Source organism: Ischnura elegans, chromosome 1 (assembly GCF_921293095.1).
Source record: "Ischnura elegans chromosome 1, ioIscEleg1.1, whole genome shotgun sequence".
Taxonomy (NCBI): domain Eukaryota; kingdom Metazoa; phylum Arthropoda; class Insecta; order Odonata; family Coenagrionidae; genus Ischnura; species Ischnura elegans.
In genome coordinates, this window is record NC_060246.1 from 134,024,210 (window position 1) to 134,036,949 (window position 12,740).

The window sequence follows — 12,740 nt, forward strand, 5'->3', positions numbered from 1 at the left end:
GGGCCTAAAGACAAAGAGATAGTGCGAGAGCACATCGCGGGCGGATCCATGAATCGTAAAGTAACATACGAATAGATTCACGTGGACAATATTTAGCGAGAAGTAAGCTGAAACCAAAAAGAGAAAATCCGAGAGCTTTGCATGAACCCCGAAACTCGAGATCTTTAGCGAATGAATCCGGCTGCAGTTGCACATTTAGTTACGTTATTGAAATGGGCGAGAGGTAAAGAGTCGTCGAGAACGCAGCAACAGATGGGGTAGCGGGGACAAAAAAGATGGAAGCATCGTGGATAGTAAGCCGATTTGCGCTCGCATGTGGTTAACGCTGACGAGCGCTGCTGATAACGCTGGACGACGACGCATTGTTGCCACTCCCGTCGCTCCAACGGAATGAGACGGACGGACGTCTCTCGGACAAATATTTGCACGGGAGAAATCTCTGCGTTCCGCAAAACACTCGGAGAGCATTGGGGACATTTATTGCCTCTGCCACCCTCTCGTTCACTCCCCGCCTGCTGGCAGTAAGGAAATAACGCTCGAACGAAATCATACAAAATCATAAAGGTCGACGAAAATTCTCGCCCTCACTCGCCCTCGTCAACTGTCCCCCCACGCCATACCTCTTGCTGTACTACAAAACGCGGTGTAAACAACAGCAACAAGTCAGACACAAACTGCGGGAAAACTGCGCTGAATTTGGCAATAAAAGTGTTCTTTTCAGCCCTTTAGGGGTGAATCTGCGAATTAATTTGCAGCTAGTCGTCAGTCCTTGTCCTTGCCTTCCATGCTCTACATTTCTACGTAGCTGCATCCTAATACTGAATCTCTCTCAAATAAGGGCCTTCCTCGGTTACAAATGGATTTCCTCGATTTCTAATTTCGAGAGATTTTGGCACCTGAGTAAAAGCAAAAAGAGCTTTACTCGGCTTTGAACTTAGTTCTTCCATAAACTGTGACTTTATTTTACTCTCGGAGAATCAGAACAATCATTCAAATAAATTTTTACCAATATCTTCATTTAAACTGGAGAAAACTCCTCTTCTTGAATTGTAGTGGCATGCCGGCTTGTAAGATGCATTTAGATATTGATTTCCAGGTAAAAAAATACACCTGATTTCATAAAAGATAAGAACAGCTTAGGCCGGGAGTACAGTAATCTCAACCCATTTCCACAACAATTTCATTTTCACTTGGAAACCGGACCACTGATAGCCAAGCATATTCAAACGTCTATAGAAGAGGTGTCTGTTTATGAGGACACATTTGCGGAACGGCAGGGATAGAGAAACAGCATAGAGAGGGGGAGATAATAGAACGCAAATAAAATATTCAATCAGAAAAATCATCCCACCCAACTTCTGAAATTAAAATTTACCACTATGAAACACTGCCTACCTGCCACAACCAATAAACACTAACTGATATCGTTCCCAATAACGAGAAATTTTAAAACTTTACTCTGGCATCACCTCAGAAAATTTGGTGGCGTCAAATATATATTTTTAAATATAGGTTGAAGGAGCTAAGAAGCACTTATCGACAATGTTTCCGGATTCACACAATTTTACAAGTGTTCACAATATTATAAGCAAATTCATTTCCTTACAGCACGGATGTATTAACTCAGCCAAATTAAGAAGTGGTACTGAATAAAACTTGACTGTAAGTTTTCCTACATAGCGAACCGACGGCCTATATATCATAACTGTTGGTTGCAAGAATAAACCATCAATTTAACTATAACTTATCAATACCATGTCTCGGCAATAAACCAGTCAAAAAAATGTGAAGCAGTTGGCAACAGAGGAAAAGAAAATGTCAGAAATTAGTCGCTTGAATTCCGTAAAAGCGGTCCTACCTTTTGGTTTTCTGCAGCCACCTTCGTCTTCTCGCTGGTCGTGTTGCTTGATGCCGGGACTTTGACGAGCAACGGTGCTGAAGAAGACTTGGTTCCCAAATCATTCGGTTTGGGAAGAATAACAGCCCTGCGAAAAGAAATTTTTTGGACTCGTAAATTTCACAATTTGGGAAAATGTTTGAGGGAAATATTCTGACTTTTTACTCAGGTTGCATGAAATAATGAAGCAGTAGTATCATAACAAACTAAATATTGAGATTAAGAACATAATGAGCTCCAAGTGAATGAAACTCATTTAGCTCGACTACAAGCAACAGGTGGAACTGAAATGCAAATATAATAGAGAAAAGGAAGTGGTTTGATGCTTATGTAGCAAAAATGGAAAATACTTTCGCCCACGTAACACGTTTAAAGCTAATTGAATTGCACATAATCTGTGAGAAAAATTCGAAGATTCAGCTAGAGTGATTTTTCAAAACCAATTTAAAAGAAAAAAAAAAACAGGTTGATGAAATACATCGGGTAATTATAACTGAACGGTTTTCCAAGTGGCAACGATCGGCAGTCGCACCAAATCACAAACTAAATGGGGATAATTATAATTCAGAGAGTTTTAAGCTTGAATTTAAATATGGGAAAAAAGTGCACCAACCGTTTCCTGGAACACCGTATTATCGGAAGATTAAGTTACATAACTTGACAGATGTGTACCACGGGTAGCGTCGTGAATTAGAATTTTTTGAAGGAAGAAAAACATCTTCAGCTTCAAAGTCATTACGTTGAAGCACGATCCTCATTCCTTCGAGCATACACCAATGTATTGCATGATCAATAACTTTCTGGGTAGGCTTTACACATAAAGAAGTCTGAGTAATCTACACAATGACACGAAAGTTCAAATACATGAGGTCATACATTGATTCAGTACAATAAAACATTGGTAAATGGTAAATACAAAATTTGGTAAACACATTGATTCTCGATCCAGATTTGTGTGTTTAAAAGAAGAGGGAGTTTTGGTGTTTCATCGCCGTTGACGCGAAAGAACTGAAATTATCAATCAATCAATTAGTGAAGAGAATCCGGGAGCTCATTACAATTAGCGGTGTGACCATATTTCACCCGCCGATTAGCGCGGGGATTAGAGGGATGGATGGAGTCTTACCTTGGGAACCTTGGTGGCCTGGGTAGGGACTGGCTGCTGATGGTGGCGACGGAGGGGTCGGAGGCGGAGGGGGCGGAGGCGGGGTGCGGGGGCGAAGACGCCTGAGGCACTGTCGACGAAGACTGACTGCGACAGCGCTGCTGACCCGACAGCTCCTCGCTCACTGATCGCCAGGAGCAACAAACAGGAACAGCAGGAGAAGGGGGAAAGAAAAGAAAATGTATGAGAATCAATACATCCTAGTGAAAGAACACAAAGTTATAAGAAAAATATACCAAATTTAAAAGCAAATACAGATATACAGATAAATGAGAACACAGATAACTTTCGGTAATGATTAATTTTTTTCATGAATACCCACTTTTATTACCACTTTATTACCACGATCGTAATATTACGCCATCCATCTTTTGAAACATCGTAAGTTTCCATTATTTTATGAAAAGTGGTACTAACCTCTCAATAAAAATTTAAAAAAAAGCAAAACCAAAATTCATTCTTTAAAATGACACCAAACAAATTCTTAGCATCAAATGTTGGCGGCTAAGAAATAAGACAAAAGTATTGGAAATGGCCAGCACTGGGGTACAGATCCACAGTACTAAGGTCCGCACGGTGAGTGTTAACTATACCTTTCTCCACATCCCAAACCTTCCCATTTCCCCTTCCCTAATCCGCCCTATATTATACACATTGGGAATGAAATCACCCGGAATCCCGGGGAAAAAAACCAAAAGGTGGCGCACTGAAACTGGAAGAACTAGAGCGGTTAATAAAAGTGTATAAATTTTCGTATCATTATCAGTTCAGGAAGTTTGTTCTATAGCATCTCACCACGTATCGTTGATTGTAATCCTTAGAATTAAGTTAACACAACGTTTATTCACAGCATTCACAAACAGATAGGGCCCAGAAAAGAGATCACAGGATATTCCACTGTCATGGAAGCAGTTGTGGAAGACCTTCCACAAAAGGTAGGTTCACAGGGAACATGACAAACAATTTGATGTACTACAGAATTAATTGTTGGGGACAGAGAATTAGATAAAACGGAAATGTAAGTTTAAAGTCAAGAGATCCCGCGGTTTTGAAAGTAATCCGGATAAAAATATAAATGTTTCAGTCAAAAAGCTTTCATACTTGAGAAACCTATTGCAAAATTGACGGAAATAAGACCTTTATTAACTTCTGTACGTCACAGCTTTATACTCATACGCCCATAAGAATAGGGATAAGGCGATTGAAAGTTCACTATATGGCATTCCACCTGGATTCGGGGAAAAACAAGATTAACTGATCTCTTCCCCGCAATAAAACTTCCGAGAGAATCCAATGAAAACACTCCTTTTTCCCAAAAATCGAACATGACTACTTTCATTTTCCGGGATTATCCATTTCTCACGACCAACGCGTTTCCTTTTTTTCCATCATACACGAAATTTCCCGAAGGCTATCCACCGAAAAATTACTTTCCTGAGGGAAGCGTATGCCGAGAAATATTTTTTTTTTAAGGCTATCGACCGAAAGCGATGGAACAACGAACCAAGCGTTTTGTTACGTGACGAGAACAGATATCCTTCGCAAGCATCCATTACGAAAGTACATTTTTACTTCTAATAAAAATTAACATGATGAACACGTTAGAATGATTCAAGTACGCGTCCAGAAAAATTACAGCACATCATTCACGTATGTATATGAAAATTTGAGGGATATCATCCTTTACAAAATAATTCCACGACGTAAGAAATTATAAACCTTTAAAAGAAATACTCTATTATAAACCTTTTAAGCAATAATTCTGATGAAAAGGCAGCGATTATTTTTACCATGAAATATGAAGTATGATCATACAGTTTCTTTAGAAGGAAACGAAAAAGAAATGCTAATAATTGCAATCCTACTATTGACTCAAGAAAAAATAATCTTTTCTTAAAAATTATGAATATGGAGAAAAAACACGCTGTATGTAGTTGAACTAGCAGCATCTCAAAATTGTTCATTTTTTTCACATAATATTTACATGAGGCTATACGCGAAATATAAAGTACTTTTCCCTCCGTTAATATGCATGATTAAACTAATTGTCCGCAACAACTTTTAGAGCAAGTATAATGCCTCATACTCGATTATTTGGGCATTTACCCAAAGAAACACACAGACAATAGCCAAGTCCTCAATGGACTCCAGAAGTAAATCGCTTGTCTATCCAAAAATGTGTAAAACAGTCGCATACTTGATTATCTTTCCCCAAAATATGTACGATGTTTCCCTCTCGTGATATATCCCCTTCAAATTCCGTTCCCTTTCAGCAGTCCTTAATCCACCTTAGGTGCTCTCCCTCTTATCTACAAAACCAATCTCTCTTCCTCCCCTGCGCTGCGTTTGTCTTCAATGCTATTCAGAAAACCCTCTCCATCACCCTCGACTCCCGCAACGGGAAATACTCCAAAGCTTTCACACCCTCTTCCCGTTAATGGCTTGACCCACCTACAAACACTGCATTGCCGCAAACCATGATAAACAGCTGACCCTTCTTAATACTCTTATTGGTCCTCGACTCCACCAAGACCATCATCTAATCGACTTCCCGATTTAAATAAGAATGTGAAAAATTTTCAAACGCGCATACTGGAAGAACGATTTTCGATAAAAATGAAAACATCATATATACATGGGTCCAATTACTTTCGAGTAATTTTCTATTCCAAATTTCCAAAAACTTAATATTTCACCTCTATCAGCGTCTACGCAGACAGCTCGTACTAAGGGCCAGGGTAAATTTCATTAATCAACAATGATGAAAAATTATTTGAAGCATAAAAGCGAGGTAAGTAACTGCATGAAAATGGCTATACACGTTTTCAGATATTTTATGACATAAAATACAATATTATGATTGCTCTAGCGATTAAAATCACATATTAAGATCCAAATCTTCGTATATTTTATATTAATACCATATTTTCACGGGTGATACACTTCGAAAAGAAAATTCTAAGTTTGGGTAAAGAGCATTAATACAACTTTAATGTTAAACAAACATTTTTTTACAGCACTTTGAGCCGACTATGGCGATATTTTCATTCCATGAACGTATTTTGAATGTACTTACACAACCAATTCCCTAAAGACACAGAAATTATATGCATTTTCGCAACTCTCTTAAGTTGCTCTAAACATAAGGTTTATACATTAGTTTTCATCAACAATTAGTCTTTGCACAGACAAGCATAGTCATTGAAGCCAACAGTGTGTGTACGAATTTTTTTACGCCATCATTCAGAAAATATAGCACGGATATCTGTTTATTTTATTGTAAATCGATAGAGTAAACTTTAAGATGTTAATGTTTAAAAATTTCCATTGAACATACAAGTTAAGGGTACCCTTATCTTCGTTTACTAATTCCATGAGTACGGTTTCGGTAATATTTTAGTGCGTTCCCTCGTCTATTTTTGCTAAAATGATTAATATTGCGGCATGAGGTATGGAATAAGGAATACGATTGTTGATTTATGCATGAACGTTATATTAATGCCTCTCCTTTATCTATGCGAGCTGTCTTCGTAGAATTTAATAGGGGTGAATTATTAAATTTTTGGTAAAGAGTAGAAAATGATTCGAAAGTAAATGGACCCATGTATCTTTTAAGTTTTCATTTATATAGGCAGCTATGAGGTACGAGGGTAATTACGACACCGTTGCGTATATTCTCTCTTCCTCTCTTCCTTTGGCACAGTCTGGGAGAGAGACGCAGTCTCGCGAAATTGCGAAGGCAGGAAGAGCGAGGGAAGCAACTGAAGGTAGGGCCGCGGCCGCCAGGCAGTGGCGGTAATCCACTGGGATGTCGGCGGCTAGGGAGGGATGAGGGGGGCCGGTCGCCATCGGTAACATGGCCTCATTAAGGGCCAAAACGGGGGGAAGGAGATATAAAGCGGGGAAGTAGAGAGGAGGGAATGGAAGAGCGCGGAGGACCAGGGTAGTGTGTTTCGGCACGAAACGGAAGGGGCACGAAATGCGCGAAAAAAAAGCGTGAGAAAAACGGAAAAATCTTCCCTCTCCTTTCCCTCCACCGTCATCACCGGATATAAACCTTGACTCAAAGGAGACTGAGGAAGAAGGAAAGGAGGGAGGCGAGGGAGAGAGAGAAAGGGGTGGGGATAAGGAGGGGGGGTTGATGGGAGTGCACAAAAAATGCGCATTTGAGAAAAGATATAAGACTAGACGCGATGACCATCGATATCAGATCTGAATTTTGAATACCTCACTTGATAATTCCAGGTAATTTAGTTTGGATAGGTGAGGATAGATCTCACCCTTGACAAGACCACAGGCACGTGAATTTTAAATTTTAGATGTGAGGTCCTTTCCCTGCGTTAGGTCGCTACGCGAGAATTTTATTCATTCTTTTTATTAAGGCTTCATCCGGATTTGATATCATCGGAAACCTCCGCTCGACCCAAAGGACTACCACGCTCATCTTCTCTATTACGTAATGACATCACATCTGCGAACGCTGTTAGACCATACCCTCAGCCTTCATCCAGCGTCCTCAAACACTTTGCTCTTATTGAAAGCCTTACATCAAGCCTCTCCAATGGTTCTCTTTGCTGTCTACCTCACTCTAGCTATTATTCTACTTAATCCCACCTTTTATGCTGATATTAAATTTTCATCTCCCGACTTTCTTTCTGTGACATAGAAGCCTTCATTTCAAGCCAGTCTCTAAAAAGTCTTACAATGATAACTGTTGGGAAAAATTGCTATTGATACATATAAATTTAAGTTTAATATAATAATATAGAGGTTTTCAACGATTTCAATATAAATAGGCATACGTACACCCGCCAAAGTTATTGAAAGTTTTACAGCGCTCCCCGGTAGAATCGATCACTTCAAGGAGGTATTTCACACAGTTTATTTTTATGTATATATTTTCCTTAGACGAAAGAGCCGGCCTTCGGTTTAGTGTGTGTGCATATGGCAGCCAACATTCACACGTAACTGACCTTGTACGAGAGAAGATGGAATAGATTTTTCTATTCTGTCGATCGCCTTCTTCTTGCTGGGGTTATTAGGATTATTTGCTCAGGGCAAGAGTCCCAAAAGGGATGATCCCAAACTGGATCGGATATCAAGATATAAACTCCTTTCCGCCTCCATTTCAAAAAGCTTTTCCGTCTCATCCAGCGCTCTTCACATCTCGATTTATCTCTCTCCGTCTCTCTTCGTCTTTTTCCCTCTATATTCTGCTCAATTTCTTCCGCCATACACACAACACTCAAAACACGCACGAATTCACATCTTCATTCAAGTACGTGGCGTGAGAGGGCGCAAGTGATTGCCTACATGTAGGGGAGGGTAGAAACTAGGGTGACCAGACGCTCACGATAAAATGTGCGACTAATTGTTCAAAAATTTAGAATATAATGACTAAATTATAAGACACAAATACATTACACGAGTCGGAACCAATATTTTTTGAAATTCCTCGCTTATATGCACTTTTTATTGCCAAAAGCTCTGCGCAAAAATCGATAATGTTTAATTACGTAAAGTATCAAAAATAATTTGGTGCGTACTGTGAGCTTTTTAGTTAGAAAATTCGAGGAATTTGTTAGATTACATTTTTAAGCATCATTAATGACATAATTTTAAATTTAATAAAAGAGGAGCATACATATGACTATTTTCTTAATAATATGATAATAATCTTTCCAGAGGCAGGAAAAAAACTGTTAACAGCAATTTAGCTTCTTCCATTTTACGACGACACGCATGGCACAGACGTACACTACACACTAAACGCAAGTGACACACAAGCACATACATTTCACATTTGCATTCAAAGATGGCACGCGAGTGTAAGGGGTGGGGTGGGAGTAAACCTCATGTGGAGAGGGGAAAAGTGGGGATGGGCGGCCCCACTCGCAAAAAGGGGGAATCCATCTGGAGCACACATACGTATACAAACACTCGATCTCGCCTCCTCGACCGACGACCGACCAAGGATGAGAGAGGGAGAAAGAGAGGATTCTTTTTCGGAATAGAAATAAGAGGAGGGAGAAATGGAATAGGAAGGAGAAGAAAAAAGTGTCGGTGCTGAGAGCCGCGCGAAATAAGGAATGAGGGTGAGAAAAGGAGGAAGACGGAGGGAGAACGACGAAAGGATGGGTGGCGCGGATTTGGGGCACGGGACCGTAAACAGAAAGAAAAAGAGCCACGCACTGCGAACGTGAGAAAAGTAATGTGCACCGGAAAGTGTAAAATGTGCATTAATTTTACATAAAAGCCTTGAATTTAAAAATGGCACTGCTACATACTGCGAATATGTGGAGCAAACCGCTTATTCCAGTGGACCTTATAGTGAGATGATTTCATATTTTCTCCATGGATAAGTCACTGCATGCAAAAGTCATCTCTCCATGTAAAAGGGGGCGTGGTGGCCAGGTGGGCTTTTAATTGGAGGGTCACGGATACGTAGTCCCGGGTAAAGCCTTTGGGCATCCCCAAACAAAAATCCTAGTGGCGCGAGTTGGTTCAGGGATAGGAAATGTCCCACCAACCCAAGATATGTGACATTCACAAACTTATGGCTAGGTCTGGGATGAGCTCTATCCTCACCCGACCCAACCCAAACGAACTAATTTCGGGTTGAATCACTAAGCGAATTATGCATTGAAAAAAATGAAAGAAACAGCTGTAATAGCCCCAAATATACGCGAGTATATAAAATCTTTACGCCCCAAAATTCAGCCAAACAGAATTATGGCGTTCTAGAATCCGTGGCCATAATTTTTGCGGAATGGCCAAATTTTACTGTACGATGTGGAGCAATAAACATTATGAAATTGTACGGAAAAATTGACAGTGGGAATTAATCAAAAGATCTCTTTTCAATTGCCACATATTACTTCGATGCCAGGCGGTGATTCATGCAGAGAAAAGAATAAGAGAGAACGACAAAAATTGTTCTGACATCAAAAATAGCTAACCTTTTAATATAAAACGTATGGATCGATTACAAAAACCACAAGAACCATGAGTTAAAATGTCTATGCTATTCTTATCTCAAGTTTGTTACATCTTAATGATGAGAAAAAAATCCCGCATCGCTATGCAACTTCATGAGTTTTTAGCTAGTTAATGTTGTGATAGAAGTCAAATCACATTGTTGCACGGAAATAGATCTACAATTGGGTAAGAAAGCTTGAAAAAACATTATTTGCAATATAAATGCAATGGAGTTTTCATATCCTGTACATCCTCATTTTGCCTTTTTAATTGGATGCATCACACCCACTAGATCGGTCTTTTTTCTTGAGATAGTATTGTTTAATGATGACATTACCGAGAAATAATACGGAGATGGCTCTTTCAAAAATATATACCATATCTCAAAAATGAAAAATAAATATCTCAGAAAATACTCTTAAGGTATAGTTTTCGTATTAGAGAACAAAGAAAAGGCTGACTATGTTCAACTCTCTCCATGCATACATCCAAAAATCGAATTCGGGAGATGCAAGCTCGAATTTCTATTTAGGTATGTACTTGATTACCCCTCCGTGGAATTTTCGCACAATGCTTGTATTTGATGTTCATTCCTTTAAGCTAAGCGGCACACTAGTTATTCCCTGGACTAAGTTTGAAACAAGGCATACGTTTGGAAAAAAAAAATACGACCGGTCAACGGTGGTCCTCTTACCACCGATTTATAAGATCAATTGAAGCCAAACTTTATTTAAAAACATATGTGATAAGTATATGTTCCGATTCGGATGACATAGAACATTCTGAAATAATCATTGAGATAACACTTGCAATTTTCCATGATTATGAAAATGTTTATAATCGTAGAAAATTGCAAGTGCTTATTTCAACATGGAAAAATAAACTCCACTCCTTCACGCTTGGTTCTTCTGAAATTTTATCCAGAAATAAGGCGAAGGAGTTCAGCGCGTGTGTTTCCATCAACACGCCGGAACACGTGTGAGTGTGAGAGCGCGGTTTTTGAGACAGCGCGGCAGCGGGTGCGTGAAGGGGGAGAGGAAACTCACGCGTCATTGACGTCATCGTCTCCAGGGACGCAGTCAGCGACTCTCCGGAATCGGACGAGAGGGCGGCAGGGGAGGAGGATATGTGCGAGGAGGAGGAGGTGGGCGCGGTGGAGGACAGCGAGGAGGAGGAGGAAGCAGCGGAGGAGGCGGAGGAGGGGGAGGAAGGCCCCTCCCTCACCCCACCACCTCCCTCCTCCAAACCCTCGTCCTCTTCCTCCTCCTCATACTCCTCATCGCCCCCACGGCCGTTGGCAGCGCTGCAGGCGCAAACTTTCGCGCCCTCCGGTATTGTCGCCGCCGTCGTAGTTCCCGTAGTCCTCCGTGTCGCGTCGCCACCGTCGGGAGACGACCCGCAACAGCCGTTTCTCTCCTCTTCCGACAGGTGGCCCTGGGAGAGCCAGGAGAAGCTCGAGCTTCGGGAGACGTCCACGGTGGCGCCCGGGCTTGTTTGCGTCGCGACGTCCGCGGCGCTGCAGTCGCTCAACGTGCGGGAGAGCGAGCGTGGTGGCACCTGTAGGGGAAAGAGGAAAACATTTGGTGAAAATCCTTTCGAAATGAGGCGGAAGATACGAAATAGTCCCTTCATTGAATTCGTTGGGTTTGGCGATTCGTGAGATTTGCGGTGGCATATTCCAACAATTTTATTAAAATTCAGCATTATCTTCAATGGATTAGTAATTTATAACATTTCACATGCAACTGAAAAGTTTAATCTCTCAGGGAACAACTTCGAATGAATTTAGTCCTTTCTCGAATGCCAATCCTACAAGAGTTCTACAATCAGCAAAGAACAATAACTCTTTGTAAACAAAATATCGCCGTTAACCACTCCGAAGAAGGTAATCACATACGGCTATGTAGTAAGTAAAATGTTTAACTTTAACATTATGTAAAATAAGAGAAATATTGGAAGGGTGTATATACCATACCTTGGCTCAAGAAGCAAGATGGAGAAGGAAGACAAGTGATTTTTTATGCCAATGCTAGGCAGAGAGGACAATCTAATACTTGAACTTTTGTACTCGTATACAAAAGCTATAGCGAGAAAAATATTTCCATGAGTCCGTCCATGATTAATTTCTAAATAAAGTGTATATAAAATTATACCAAGAGATACCAGTTGTCTACCTCGAATAAAGTAATGAAGACAAAATCCCACTGTTTAATCTTATCGGCAATCTTGAACGAAATAAAATTTAAATACAATTTATTCAAAGTCAGTACATTTAAGATAGAGACATAGAAACACTGGCACCCCAAGAATCTATTGAATAAAGTACATAATATTGTAAGATATACCTAGCTATGAAAACGAGCGATACCTATATACTGTATGGTGTAACGTAGTTAGAAGTTTCGCATGGTTCCGTAATATTGGTAGCAAACGAAAATAATACCGTTCCAAGAGCTAAGCATGCACTCAACTCAATAAAGCAATATTTTGAAGATCGATTCTAATTAAAATGCTGTCGACAACACATAGATGGCAACTGTTTTCCAGATAGTATGTAACTGAAGATTATCGTCGGTCGGCTGGTGAGTTCTTTCTTTTTAGCGGTATGAGTCGATAATGTAATTTTATTTGCAAATAAGAACGGTCATATCACCATTACATATTAATAAGAATAACAGACGGTTTTTTACTGGAAATAAG

The 12,740-nt window shown here is 40.1% G+C and overlaps 1 protein-coding gene across 4 annotated transcripts in view; it reads right to left on the reverse strand.

The window, feature by feature from the left end:
- The window catches only part of LOC124170490 (rho GTPase-activating protein 7), a 365,673-nt gene that overhangs the window by 191,519 nt on the left and 161,414 nt on the right, over positions 1-12,740 (reverse strand). For all 4 annotated transcript variants that reach the window (XM_046549251.1, XM_046549267.1, XM_046549241.1 and 1 more), the window contains 3 exons: positions 11,087-11,597; positions 3,024-3,186; positions 1,859-1,985 (listed from right to left, as the gene is read on the reverse strand). In XM_046549251.1, coding sequence (XP_046405207.1) covers positions 1,859-1,985; positions 3,024-3,186; positions 11,087-11,597 — 801 coding nt within the window. The remainder of the gene's footprint in view (positions 1-1,858; positions 1,986-3,023; positions 3,187-11,086; positions 11,598-12,740) is intronic.